At 39.0% G+C, this 15000-nt stretch overlaps 1 protein-coding gene across 1 annotated transcript in view; it reads left to right on the top strand.

The window, feature by feature from the left end:
- LOC123512287 overlaps window positions 1-15000 on the top strand; it is a 143041-nt gene that overhangs the window by 21198 nt on the left and 106843 nt on the right. Inside the window, exon 2 of the mRNA XM_045268611.1 lies at window positions 1-1348. This exon is cut by the window's left edge and continues 564 nt beyond it. Coding sequence (XP_045124546.1) covers window positions 1047-1348 — 302 coding nt within the window. The 5' untranslated portion in view covers window positions 1-1046. The remainder of the gene's footprint in view (window positions 1349-15000) is intronic.

Raw genomic sequence — 15000 nt, 5'->3', positions numbered from 1 at the left:
GAAACACATCATGCCTCCCTCCTCCAGCCCTCTCGCGCCATTAGCATAAGTGTGTGTGTGTGTGTGTGTGTGTGAGGGTGAGACGGGGCACAGGGAGGCAGACTGAGATAAGAGTAGGGCCAGAATATTTACCCCGCGATAAGCTCCAGGAGGGGGAGGAGGAGGAGGAGGAGAAGGAGGAGGAGGAGCAGTGCAGAGTGTGTTTGTGTACTGAAGGACAAGAACAAGGACGCCAGAACCAGGGATGTGTGACGTGGTGGGTGTCCTTGTCCTCCCATAACACTGATTACTCCTATTTTTCCTCCGTTTTTCCTCTTTCCTAAATCTCTATACTGCCTTTCCTTCCTTTCTTTCTTTCCCTGAACCGTTTCCTCCGTGACCTTTCCCCTAATCTTCTCCAAACCCTGATTCGTCCAAGTTTTCACCCTTTTTGCCTATATTTTTATCCTCCCTTATTTTTCATCCTCCTTTTTCTTTCTCTCTGTCTTACATTTTTACTTTTCTTAACCTCCTGACCTTTCTCCTCCCCTTTTATCGCCCCGCTACCTCCATTTTCTCTCCTCCAACGGTCTTATCTCCCTGTTCTTCCCTTCTTGATCCTGACCCTTCCCTCGTAATCCATTCTATTTCCCCTCTTCCCATAGCAACATTGATTCCTCCTTTCCTATTCTGTCCTTCATTTAGTTACCATACGTCATCCATTTCTACTTGTTTCCCTCTTCAGCAATACTCATTCACTCATTCACTGTCTCTTCCCTTTCTGTTCTTACATTATCGTTCTTTCCTTAACCATTCCTTGCCTTTCTCGTCTCTTCGTGTCATCTACCTTCCTGTTTTTTTTTTTTTTTTTTTGTGGTCCATTCCTACTCCATTCTCTACTCTCTCCTCTCCTATCCCCCTTTTTTTTGTTCTTTATATCATCCTATTCTTTCCCCTCCTACCCTTCCTTTCCTCCATAACGTTCTATTCTATCCTTTGCTAACCTTCGTTCCCTCACTTATTCCTACCCACAATCCCACCGGTTCTTATCCCACACCCAACCACCCATGCTGAGAATCCCTTCGCCTGGGGAACCCGTGCTATCCTACGCCACGTCCTCCCCCATGACGCCCACGGTGCAGCACCACTGGCAGCTGGAGTGCTGGGGCCGCGGGTGGGCGTGGGAGGGGTGTGAGGGCGCCAGTGACGGGTGGGGCAATGTGTCTCTGGTGCCCCTGAAGCAGCGCGCCGTGGAGGTGACGTGGGTGTGGCCTGACTGGTCTGACGCTGACGGGGAGGTGATGCCGCCCCCAGGCCCTCCCGACGCTGACCTCCGCTACCAGGTGGAGTACGGACCCCTCAATGCACCGTGAGTACCTCTAAGCCTTACATTACCTGACCTAATGCAACCTTATCTGACGTAATCTAACCTAATCTAACCTACCTTAACCTAACCTAATCTAACCTAACCTGACGTAATCTAAGTTAATCTAACCTTACCTGTCCTAACCTAACCTAGTCTAATCTACCTTAATGTAACCTTACCTGACCTAACCTAACCTTACCTAAGCTGACCTAACCTTACGTGACATGACCTAACCTGACCTAACTTAACCTAATCTAACGTTACCTACATCTTACCTAATCTAACTTGACTTTACCTTACCTCACGTCAACTCAACTAATTAGACCTACGTACACCTTAACCTTACCTTACCTTACCTCAACTCATCCAACCTAAACTAACCTACACGTTACCTAACCTAATCTAACCTTACCTACCTTAACCTCACCTAACCTCACCTCACCTCACCTAACCAAGCTTAACCTATCCTTACCTAACTTAGCCTTACCTTACCTTACCTCACCTCACCTAACCTAATTTAACCACACCTAACCTCGCCTCACCTCACCTCACTTCATCTAACTTAACCTCACCTAACCTAATTTAACCACACCTAACCTCATCTCCCCCAACCCAACCTAACTTAACCACATCTAACCTCACCTAACTTAACCACACCTAACCTCACTACACCTAACCTAACTTAACCTAACTTAACCTAGCCTCATCTAACCTAACCTCACCTGTTATGAAATGTACACTCCTGAACAAAAGTAAGTGAACGGGCAACACTAGATTTCGTAACTTTCACTGTGTTTCATGTTGTTCCCAATCTCAATGTCTAGTCTTGTTTTACTTGACTATTTTCTTTACAGGTTGACAAATTTCTGTTGTTATTGACATGAGTTGTACCTTATGCATTACTTTCCAAAACGTATCAAGGAAAAATAACACACTTTTTATTTATCTATGCCACGTGGGGTTTTCATGGGAGTTTATGGGCTAAAGGAGGTACTTTTTTGGGGTGCCTCCTATCTCAAAGCCCACCCGTTAGGAAACCGATGCCCCGAGTGAGGAAGCCCGACCTACACTCGGACTGTGGACATTATTCGAACCCGTGCGCTTGGAGACCCGCGGACTTCAAAGCACGCATGGTTCCACTGTACCAGGGCGACCCAGAAATTTGTCTGCTAATAAGAACAAAACAACATAGGAGAAGTGAAGCTGCATGATGTAATTAGGCCTACACGTGACTGTCTCTGAAGGAAACATGTCTACCTGTCCATCTGTCATCCACATCCATAAATTTACCTGGTCCTAATCCCTTAAAACTCCCTATTAACTCGTGATTAACAACCTGAACACTGAAAAAACGTTTATTATCATGAATGGGGCAATTTTGGACTAAATTAGCACTTTTACCAATTATAATTCTTGGATAATAACTACATAAAGTGCTGGAGTTTTATTATTTTCCCTGCATTTTGTTATGTGTCCTGCGTCATACAGTGTTGATTGTATCCCAAATTTGGTGCAGTTATTGTGAAAACGAAAGACTGACAGACAGATTAATTTAGCGCTCTCGTTATCACAAATCATCATTCCTCTTGCCTTTGTGATGAGTTTTTGCTTATTTTTTTAGTGCTTTCTCTTTGTTGCTGCGTGGTTGTCTTTCCTTCTTTAAATCTTTCTATTCAAGTTTCATCTTCTCCCTGTTATTGCTTCTTCTTCGTCTTTCTCTTCTCCTTTTTTCACATTGTTTATTGTCTCATGCTCTTGTCCCTGGCTTCCTCGTCCTTGATATGTGCTCCCCTCGTTTCTCTCTCTCTCTCTCTCTCTCTCTCTCTCTCTCTCTCTCTCTCTCTCTCTCTCTCTCTCTCTCTCTCTCTCTCTCTCTCTCTCTCTCTCTCTCTCTCTGTATTGTTTGCCTTTCCTCTCGTTTGTCATTCTCCTTCGCAAACACCGCCTTTAATATTTACTGTTTGTTTTTTTCACCCTCTTCCTTGCAAACGCTCCTCGGCCACCGCTACATTCCACGCTCCACAGGCTTCTCCCGGCAACGCTCATCGGCTTGCTCTCGTTTAACGCTCCTTCAGGTATTTTTTGGGTAGCGATACTCACTTTACTTACCCTTCGCTTCCGTTCTACAAAACTCTCGTACCTTCCCCTGATTCTTGACGCGGCGGCTCACGAACACGGCACGCTGGTAATACTCGTGCCTTGGAGTGCGATGTAAGCACGTTTCATAAAGCTACTCGTACTTTGGTATGCCATCTACGCTTTATGTATTGTGATCTACAAGAAAAAAAATGACCTGTTCCCCTTTTATCATCAAAATATAGGGAAAACAATTACCTTGGTTAGAAAGTCTGAAGCTTATGAGTGAAATGTCTGTTGGAGTGTCGGGGCTCCGGTCCTGACTCAACAAGGTACGGTTCATGTGGCAGCAGCAAGCTTCATTCCGGCGTAGACATTGTCTCGATAGGTGACTTGCGTTGCGTTACCTTCCGTGATTTTACCTGCTTATTGCCATCTGGATGTTAGTTAAAGGGTTTACAATGAGGTCACAGACGAGACGAAGCAGTTGCATTCAACATTAGTTTGCAAGCTTCCTCTTTGTCAAATGAAAACTAAGGGAGGATAAAAATATAGGAAAAAAGGGTGAAAACTGGGACGAAGATTAGAGGAAAGGTCACGGAGGAAGCAGCTCAGGGAACCATTGGCGCTGTAATGTGGTTGTAATGATATTCGTTATTAAAGTAATTGGCTCTGCTTCTAAGTACTTTTCACTAGTTCTTCGTTTTATAGCTTTTGATGTGTTTGTTGTTATTATTATTTATTATTGTTGTTTTTATTATTATTATTATTATTATTATTATTATTATTATTATTATTATTATTATTATTATTATTATTATTATTATTATTATTATAATTATTATTATTATTATTATTATTATTATTATTATTATTATTATTATTATTATTATTATTATTATTATTATTATTATTATTATTATTATTATTATTATTATTATTATTATTGACATTGATAATATCATTACTAAAGTATTATTATTTTCTTTTTATGAATATATGTACATGTATAGTAAATGAAAGAAACATGTATATCGCATACCGAAGTAGAATTTGACTCATGTGTACCAGGGACGGGATTTACTAAACAGTTACGCATTTCATAAGTCCCTAAGAAGTCCGTATCTATTGAAAGAGCTATTCACTAAACACTTACGGATTTCGTACGTACCTCAAAGGAAGTAGTACTCTCTCGGGACACCGTAAGGTTTCGTAACCCGGACATATGAGCGCCTATTCTCCACTACACAACCTCCGAGGTAAACACTGATGAAGCCAGAGGTTAGAAGGAGAAGATTGGAATAAAGAACTACAGGTGACATAAGCACATAAGTGGTGTGAGAAACGATGAAATACTCTATATATGAAAATGCTAATGTATTAACACAATGGTAGCCTGAAAAGGAAAGAAGAACGAAATATATAGGCTCTTTGGAAATGACATTATCATATGATAGTGGCCTGGGAGGGAAGGAGATTGAGCTATATGTACTAATACACAGAATCTAGAAAGACGCTCAAGGATAGTGCTAGTACTTTTTTGGGTGACTTTTTGGTGATAATGTGTGCAGTGTGTAGCAGTACTCTGGGAAGTGTGAGTGCCTGGCAGTGACGTACAGTGCTGATTAATGACGAGAGAGAGAGAGAGAGAGAGAGAGAGAGAGAGAGAGAGAGAGAGAGAGAGAGAGAGAGAGAGAGAGAGAGAGAGAGAGAGAGAGGGGAGGGGGACGGGGAGGGGAGGAGACACTAACAGTGACAGTGCACTGTAAGAAAAGCCTTTATTTCACTTGTACACATATATAATGTTTGGCAGTGACTGATTCCCATCTTTTAAACTCAACGTTAATGAAGTAATAAATATGTTTCGTATCTTGAAGATGATGCTTTTCATCATTAATAATGTTGATACACACAATGGGCCGCGTTGGTACACAGTCGTCCGAGTTGGTATAGGTGAGTCGAGTTGACAATGGACCGAGTTGGCAATGGGCTGGGGTGCGTTGCCCTGTAACTCTTTTTTGGGCTTCACTGACACTGCTGTCTCTTGTATCATGTGATTATGACGCATTATTTGTTTCTACTACCTGCTGATTAGTTAATGTCCATCGAGGAAAAAACTCTGCTATTGGCTGAAGGAAAAAATGTGAACCATGCACTAAAGCCATCTAGCGGAGACTACCGCCAGAGAAGTGAAACTCCGCTGGAAACAAAGTATCCAAAATGGCGACCTTAAGAAACCTTTAAGGAATCGCTTTAGAGGAAGTTAGTATGGACTTCTTATCTTTTCTTCGTACGCATTGCTGAAGTAGGGAGCGTTAGTGAATCACCCCCCAAGTTGGCTGCGTGGATCCCTTGCCAAAGTAGCACCGGCGCTCTTTTACCACGGGGCGCTGCGGGGACGGGGATCAGTTAAGGAAGGGAGGGATAAGGGGTATGAAGATCTCTGTCTAAAAGTTCAAAAGTATGCAGTGAATTTATTTGAAAATTAAGTTCCAGTCCAGTTCCAGCGGCATTTATCTCAGTGACATAAACTTTTGAAACTATGTATTCCATTTCCATGTAAACTACTTTTCATTCATTATTACGAAAGCTGGAAATATTTGCATGCATTGAGTTCATAGTTCACGCTTAGTTCGTAGAGCAGGACACGTCGTAGTTTCATTTGTTTGCTGAATCAAGTTGCTTTACATTCCAGTGCTCTGAAAATATGAGTGATATTTTTATTAAGTGTTACACCTTCATATTTGAAGTTAAGTTTTGTAAAACTGTGAACATTTTCGTTTTCGTCTTCCACTGGTGTAAGTGTCTATGCATTTCGGAATTATGAGAATTAATATCATAAATACGTTGACTAATTCGTTGGTGATGCCACGAACCCAGTAAATTTGGCGTTACACAGGCCGCTGTGTTGACGCCTCCTCGCTGCAACAACAACAACAAACCCTCAACCAGCATCTCTGAAGCCACTTCACTTTACTTTGGGAATTCTAAAGTTGCGTGTTCTGATATACACCTGCATGGCTTTCTGAATCGTGTTCAATCACTGATGGAATAACTCCACTGTAAACCTTTTTCTCCATTTGCCACCAGCGCGAACAGGTTCAGCCAACACCCCTAGCACCAAGTTATTCACTATAGGTCAATTGATTCATGCAGAGTTTTTACAATAAGCATAACATCGCGGCACGATCACTACACATCATGTGGCTCCCAAGCTGAGATTGTGAAATAAGCGCTGCAAACCATTTCACACACCTTACTATCAAATCACAATTCCACTCACACATCGTTCTTTTCTTATGGTAAGCAATATTTCCCATAAAGTAGAATGGTTCACAATTATTCTTTTTTATAGTCATGGTTTGTAACACGGCAGTTAAAGCCTCGAAACATTCCCAATATGTCTCGCAACACAACTGTTTTCCATCATTGCTGACAACACAAACTCTGCTGCTCGTTGCTTCTTTTCCTCACCACCAGCACTGACTGCTATCGTGTTGGGTGAACTGTGCCGTGTGTGACGTTGCCTTTAGTTTGGTTTGTTTACCAGAGTACGTGCCTTTACTTTTCAGTACTGTGGGAATATGAAATACCTTGTACGTACGTGCTATGTCTTCACATTTGTTTTAAGATGGTTCAAGTTTCATGGGCAGTTCAATATGTTACATGCCATGTTTTAAAGCTGGACATTTAGTTTTTGTAATTGCTAAGTCTGTTCTTATAATTATTCTTATCATTCTCTTACCTTTTTTAATTAAATGTTAGTTAAAATTTCTGGTATCTATTGAATTGTTCTAGTTAATACAAAAGTTTATATATATATATATATATATATATATATATATATATATATATATATATATATATATATATATATATATATATATATATATATATATATATATATATATATATATATATATATATATATATATATATATATGTATATATATATATATATGTATGTATATATATGTATATATATATATGTATATATATATATATATATATATATATATATATATATATATATATATATATATATATATATATATATATATATATATATATATATATATATATATATATATATATATATATATATATATATATATATATATATATATATATATATATATATATATATATATATATATATATATATATATATATATATATATATATATATATATATATATATATATATATATATATATATATATATATATATATATATATATATATATATATATATATATATATATATATATATATATATATATATATATATATATATATATATATATATATATATATATATATATATATATATATATATATATATATATATATATATATATGTTGTGGCCTATAGCGCTTGTAGGCATACTTGAGGAGTACAAGTGGTAAGCGCTGTTAAGCTTCCGCCCATTAGTGGCACATGCAGTTTTATTTATAGTGGTACCCACATTAGGGCCCATATCACCACCCAAGCGCATCTTTGGTGTAACCACCTAGAACCTGGGTATCATGGTGACAGGTAGGTAACTTTGAACCACTCGACAAATGGCATAACTTGAAAGCGGTATGTGGTGGGATTCGAACCTACGCGTGGACGTCTGCCCGATCCCACGCTCACCACCTTATCTTATATATGTATAAAATGTATAAGGATGGTAAAGTGTGTGTGTGTGTGTGTGTGTGTGTGTGTGTGTGTGAGCGCTGGTGAGGAGGCGGTGGGGGGAGAAGAGGACGTGCGTTTATTAAAAGCAAAAAAACGTGCGCCACGTGAGATGGTTTGGGAACCGCTCTCCTTTTTCAAGCATTTCTTTTCACCTCATGCTGCCTTCACCCCTCTGGCCCTCTCTCGGTCAGCGCGTTGCCAAGTCTTCTTATTCATCGCGCCAGTGTCCCTCCAGTCACTCACCCCTCCAGTCACTCACCCCTCCAGTCACTCACCCCTCCAGTCACTCACGCCTCCAGTCACTCATCCCCTTCAGTCACTCATCCCCTTCAGTCACTCATCCCTTTCAGTCATTCACCCCTACAGTCACTCATCCCCTCCAGTCACTCATCCCCTTCAGTCACTCACACCGCCAGTTATTCAGCCTTCCAGTCACTCACCCTTCCAGACACTCACACCGCCAGTTATTCAGCCCTCCAGTCACTCACCCTTCCAGTCACTCACACCGCCAGTCACTCACCCTTCCAGTCACTCACACCGCCAGTCACTCACCCTTCCAGACACTCACACCGCCAGTTATTCAGCCCTCCAGTCACTCACCCTTCCAGTCACTCACACCGCTAGTCACTCACCCTTCCAGTCACTCACACCGCCAGTCACTCACCCTTCCAGACACTCACACCGCCAGTTATTCAGCCCTCCAGTCACTCACCCTTCCAGTCACTCACACCGCTAGTCACTCACCCTTCCAGTTACTCACCCTTCCGGTCATTCACTCTTCCAGTCACTCATCCCTCCAGTCATTTTACCCTCCAGTTACTCACCCCTCCAGTGTTCCTCCAGTCACTCAACCTCCAGTGTTCCTCCAGTCAAGGTGTTTTTCATGGCTTTTCTTCATCACACCTTTGCCTTTCAGTCAGTTAACGGATTTCGGAGAGCTCGTGGTCCATTTTGCCCTCAGTTCTTCCTAGTTTAACTCAATTTAAAATCTCTCTCGCGCTCCACCTCCCTCGTTCTCTCTCCATCAGTAGAAGCATTTCCCGGTTTCCTTAGCTGCCCTTCTGTTTCTCTTCGTGTTTTCTTCCCACTAATGCGTTTTTTAATCCCTTTACCGAGATACGAAGCGATTAACAACACCAGAAGTAATGCAGGAAGTCTTTATATCCACAACTAAGAAGGGGATTAAAAAGAATGTTATGTGGTTTTTATGCTTAAAGTTTTGAGGTGGCTGCTGAACACGTAAATATGTCTCAGTGATTAGTAGTGGAGGAATGATGTAGGAAATAGCAGTGAGAGGGTAAAGTTTTGTGATTTATCTTCAAGTTCTTTTCAAAGCTTCTCTTTTTCCCGTGGCTCCAGTTCTGTCGATATATTTTTTTTTCAAGTATTTTGTTTGACTTTTCTTAAACTTTCTATCGATTCACTGTTTTACTTAGCTTTCTTTTCGTGTCTTTTGTTTAATTTTCAATCATTACACTCTCGGTTAGTGTCTGTTTATTTGCATTTATTTATTTATTTGTTTATTTATATTTCTCAAGTGTAATGTCCTTAATGTATTATCATTTCGTGTTCCGTGCTAACTCCTTTTTTTTTTTTTTTTACATGTTTTCTACCCTCTGTTAACGCATTTTGAAGCTTCCTGTGCTCCAGTAACATGTTTGCAACCTTCTTGTTCAACGCACCTTTAGTCTCTCTCTCTCTCTCTCTCTCTCTCTCTCTCTCTCTCTCTCTCTCTCTCTCTCTCTCTCTCTCTCTCTCTCTCTCTCTCTCTCTCTCTCTCTCTCTCTCTCTCTCTCTCTCTCTCTCTCTCTCTCTCTCTCTCTCTCTCTCTCTCTCTCTCTCTCTCTCTCTCTCTCTCTCTCTCTCTCTCTCTCTCTCTCTCTCTCTCTCTCTCTTTCAAGCCTTCAGTCTTTAGCAAAAACATCTCCAATTTTTGCATTCAAGTCACCATTGTCGCCATTCTTAAACTTTTCGTTACATTTTCTCTTAACTAAACAGCAAAATAATGTATTTTCAAACCAGCCTTTTCAACCTGCTCCGGTATTCTCTTGGCTCGCGTGTTTTGGAGTTATCCCTTTAAACCAGTAAATTTTTGACTGTGAAGCCTCCCTCACACTGGTTTCCATCCATCTCTTTGCACCTTCGTTTCTTCTCTATTTGTTGTATCGCTTCACTGGTAGAAAGGCAGAGACTAGCAAGAAATATTAATAAAGTCAGCATTTCTCAGGTATAATGAATCTCTTAACTTTTAATTCCCCCTATTTTAGTTTTCATTCATCTCTGTGTAATTATCTCGTTTACTCTGTGGCTGTTCTATTACTGTATTGGTAAAGAAGAGCTGGAGGTAATACGAACAATATTTCTTAGGCATGTGTGGTTAATAACTCTCTACCTTCTAAGTATTTTTAACTCTTGTTTCTGTCTATTTCTGCAGGTGTATACAATTTCTTCTCTGGCTGTTCTATTACGCATTGCTAGACAAATAAACAGCAAGAGGTGATGTTGATCAGAAAGGTATATCTCAAGTATTTAGGTATAATGAATCTTCCTAGTTACTGCCGATCTCTATACTTGCATATCGTTTAATCTCTAGTTTTTTTTTGTTTATCGCTGCATTGTTAGATAGAGAGGAGGAAGAGGTGGTTATAAGGGCAGTATTTCTAAGGCATGTATGAAGTTTCCCTCGTATTGTTCACTTCTCCTGTATCTTCCTTGCTTTCTGGCTGTTGTATCGATGCACTGATGGACAGATAGAGGAGAGCAAGAGAAGTTGGTTAGTAAAGTCTATATTTGTCAGCCATGTTGGTATAATGAATTCATGCGCTAGGAAAAGCGTATTATACTTTAAATCTTGTCAGTATCTCTTGTAATGCTTTTTTTCTTTCTTTTTATTTATTTATTTATTCTATTTTTTACTACTGAATGGGTATATGTGGCAGGTCAGTAGTCACGTGTTGTGATGTGTCGATGAAAGAGCTTTATTTCATTGACCAAGCCTGCAAATACTTGATCAAATTATGAATGTTAACGTAACTTATTAACACCAAAAAAATCGATCAGTCAATCTTCTATATCCATTTTTTTTCCTTCCCCCATTTCTTTTTAGTGTCTCCGTTTAGGATGCGACGTTTCCATCTGTTTCTATCTTGTGCTTCGTTCACTTTAATTCCCTTCTCCCTCTGATCCTTTCACACAGTCTTTCCATCTCTCTTCTTCTTCTATCTTGAACCTCCATTTCCATCAGCTGCCTTCCCACATGATATTTGTCCCTTCTTAGTAAATGTCCAAACCATCTCATTCTTCTAAATCTTATTACTTATATTTTATTTCAGTCAAACCATTTATCGTGTCTTGTGTTGGTAACTATCTAGCATTTCTTAAACCTTATTTACTTAACTCCTAACTCAGCAAGAATCACGAGAAGCCACAGAATGCCTAACTTCTCATCCTTCTATTATTTCTGAATGTTGCTGAGAAACTTTGAGGTGTTCAGTGTCTCAAAAATTCAGTTCGTTTCTTTTTCTCCTCGACCTAACTTTCCACACAGCTCCCTCTTCTCCAGTGACGCTCAGCTCCTCTCTCTTCGCTGAGCATACTTGAACTGTCCTTCACATGAAATCTGAACTGAAAATCTAACATGTCTTCCCTTGTTATATGTATCCTGTATATCATTTAAAGTTCTCAAAGTCTTAAAACATAGTGGAGTCATAATCTATTCTTTATCGTGGACTCTTCTTCTCTTTCTTGATTCTCTCACAAACACCTCCAATATTCCATCTCTTATATCTCCTACGTTGTTTTCGTTATCACTCTTTGTTTACTGCAACTCGCCTGCCCTTTCCCCTCATGTAGCCTCGCACCACCAAGCTTTTCTCTACTTCCTCTCACATTTATTCTGCCTATCTTACCAATGCAAAGAGTAACTGGCATCTCACTCAGTCATTCACTCCATTGGTAACCCTACTATTCTCTTCCCTTTCTTCCTCCTGCGTACGACTCGAATAGTTTCAAAAGAGGCGTATCGAGACAACTCAGAACTAAACTGGAAAACTTTTCGGATTGTTTCCTTGTCTTTCTTTATAGTTTCTTGTCTTTGTATTTGGGTTCTTATTCATCTATTTCTACACCCCTTCTCAACATTCTGCCATTGAACTCTCTGACACGTAAATATGGAGATGAATAAATAGGTAATTGAATAAATGAGCAGGTAAACAGGCAAACAGAACATTAAAGAAATGAAAACACTGTCGAAGAGGATACAGAAGAAAATGAACTGGCAGGGAAACATCGAAGAGGGATTGAACACTATATTATAAACAATAGCGATGGATTGGAATATGGATGGAAGAAAACGAGGGCACACGAGGAGGGGGAACTATAAAAGACGCCTTGAGGGAAGAAGAGGAGGAGGAAGAGTACGAGGGGAGAAGAAAGAGGAGGAGGAGGACTGCGTGAAGAGGAGGCAGACAAGAGGAGGAGGTGGAGAACCCTATGGGAAGTTGGCGAGGAAAGGGAACCTGATATGAAAAACGGAAAAGCTGCAGTGATAGTAGTAGTAGTAGTAGTAGTAGTAGTAGTAGTAGTAGGAGGAGGAGGAGGAGGAGGAGGAGGAGGAGGAGGAGGAGGAGGAGGAGGAGGAGGAGAAGAAGAAGAAGAAGAAGAAGAAGAAGAAGAAGAAGAAGAAGAAGAAGAAGAAGAAGAAGAAGAAGAAGAAGAAGAAGAAGAAGAAGAAGAAGAAGAAGAAAGACATGATGATGCAGGAAGGGATGAAGATGATGATGATGAAAAAGAAGAAAAAGACGAAGAAGACAAAGATGATGATGATGAAGAAGAGAGAAAAGGAGAATAAGAAGAGTAATAATAATAATAATAATAATAATAATAATAATAATAATAATAATAATAATAATAATAATAATAGTAAGAAGAAGAAGAAGTAGGAAGATGAAGAATAGCAACAAGAACAACAACAACCACAACAATAAACACAACGACAACAACAACAACGACAACAACAACAACAACAGAAAAAAAGTCAATTTGAAGAACTAATAAAAAAAAATAAATAAACAGAAATAAAAAAAAGATGAAATGAATAATCAAAACAAAATCCACAAAAACAAACAAAGAAAATAAAACCAAACTTGAAGACAAAACGAAGACGAAGAAATTTACATAAGGATTTTTTTCTATTTTCTTTACTTACTTATTTATTTATTTAAGTTCCCCTCCCACTCTTTCCTTGCACATCCTTCAGTAACTCCCTCTCATCTCACGTATCTCTTCACCCCCTCAGTACCAGGACACGTTTTCTTATTCATCCTGCTAACTATTTGGTGATCTTACACAACTTCAGAAACTTGTGTGGAGGATAAGATAGTGAAAGGCCATTAATCTTGTGACCTCCATAGACCCTTCCTAACCCTTTCAGTACTGAGACGCATTTTTACCATTAGTATTGGATGTGATTAGACGATTTTATTTATATTGGGAAGGGTCTATGGAGGTCAGAAGATTAATGGCCAGAGTCTTTACTATTTTAATCTACTATATAAGTTTTCTGAAGTTGTACAAAATAGTAAAAGATAGTAAAGAGAATGAATATGGAAACTCGTCATGGTACTGAAGGGGTTGATGTAAATGAAGTAATCTAATCACACACAAAACTCAAGGTGAAAAATTCCAGTAATGAAGGAGTTAAGCCTCCCTGGAGAAAAGTATTGGCTTACTCTCCTCTCTGACTCTTCCACATGACACAACCTTCACCATCTCCTCCTCTATTTACGTCCCTTTCTGATCCTCTTTCTCTTCCCTTCCTAATCCCCTTCCTCTATCAACCCTTTATTGCTTCGTCTTTATGTCCCACTTCGTAATGTAAGTAGTTCTCTTCCTCCTCTTCTCTTCTTCTCCTTTCCATTTTCTTTGTGTTCTCTTTCAATGTCCTTATTTTTTGTCGCAATGTTTTTTTCCATTTTATTTCTTCGTTGTTGATTTTTTTTTTACGTTCTTTATGTGTTGTGTGTGTGTGTGTGTGTGTGTGTGTGTGTGTGTGTGTGTGTGTGTGTGTGTGTGTGTGTGTGTCGTATATTTATTGTGCTGTTGATATTTTTTCAGCATCGTTTCTCTCTCTCTCTCTCTCTCTCTCTCTCTCTCTCTCTCTCTCTCTCTCTCTCTCTCTCTCTCTCTCTCGTGTACTCGCTCTGCTTAAAAGAATATTTGAGTCTTTCCTTTAAATCGTGCTAGTTTTCTGTGACGTTTCTTTGGAAGCATTTCTCTGTCTGCTTTGTTTACACTCCGTTTTCTCTCAACCTCCACGCTTGTCTGATTTTTTCCCGTTTTCTTTTTGCCCTGAAATCCCCCTTTTACGTGTAAGCCGCTTTTTTTCTTTTTTCTTATATTTTTTTTCTCTCTTTCTCTTTTATCAGTTTTGAATTTTTAGTGTTCGTATCTTTCTTTTTGTTTCTTTGTTTTGTTCAATTTTTTTCCCTCTCTTTTTTTTCTTTTACTTTCGTTTTATTTTTTCATTGTCGTCATGTTTCTTTCTTTTTTTCGTTTTGTATTATTTTTTCTCATTTCCATTAGTTTTTTTTTATTTTCCTCTTTTTCGTTTATTTTTGACGTGATCGTTTTGAATAAATTTCTTGTTTTTTTTTTTATCTTTTGTATGTTACACTTTCATCTCTTTCAAGTTATGCATTCTTTTATTTCCTTTTTCTTCTTCTTTGTTATATTTTTGTTCTTACGTTTTTTCTCTCTTTACTCTTTCTTCTTTTTCATTCCATCTCGTCCCCTTTATCTAATGTTTTCTGTTTTTCTTCTATTGTTTCGTTTTTTTTCCTTCTTTTCTTTGTTTCCATTATTTTTCTTGTCTTTCTTTACTCTTTCTTCTTTTTGT

This window comes from Portunus trituberculatus, chromosome 33 (assembly GCF_017591435.1).
Source record: "Portunus trituberculatus isolate SZX2019 chromosome 33, ASM1759143v1, whole genome shotgun sequence".
In the NCBI taxonomy this organism is placed as follows: Eukaryota; Metazoa; Arthropoda; class Malacostraca; order Decapoda; family Portunidae; genus Portunus; species Portunus trituberculatus.
The sequence above is the reverse complement of the archived record's forward strand: the minus strand, read 5'-3'. Positions and strand labels throughout refer to the sequence as shown.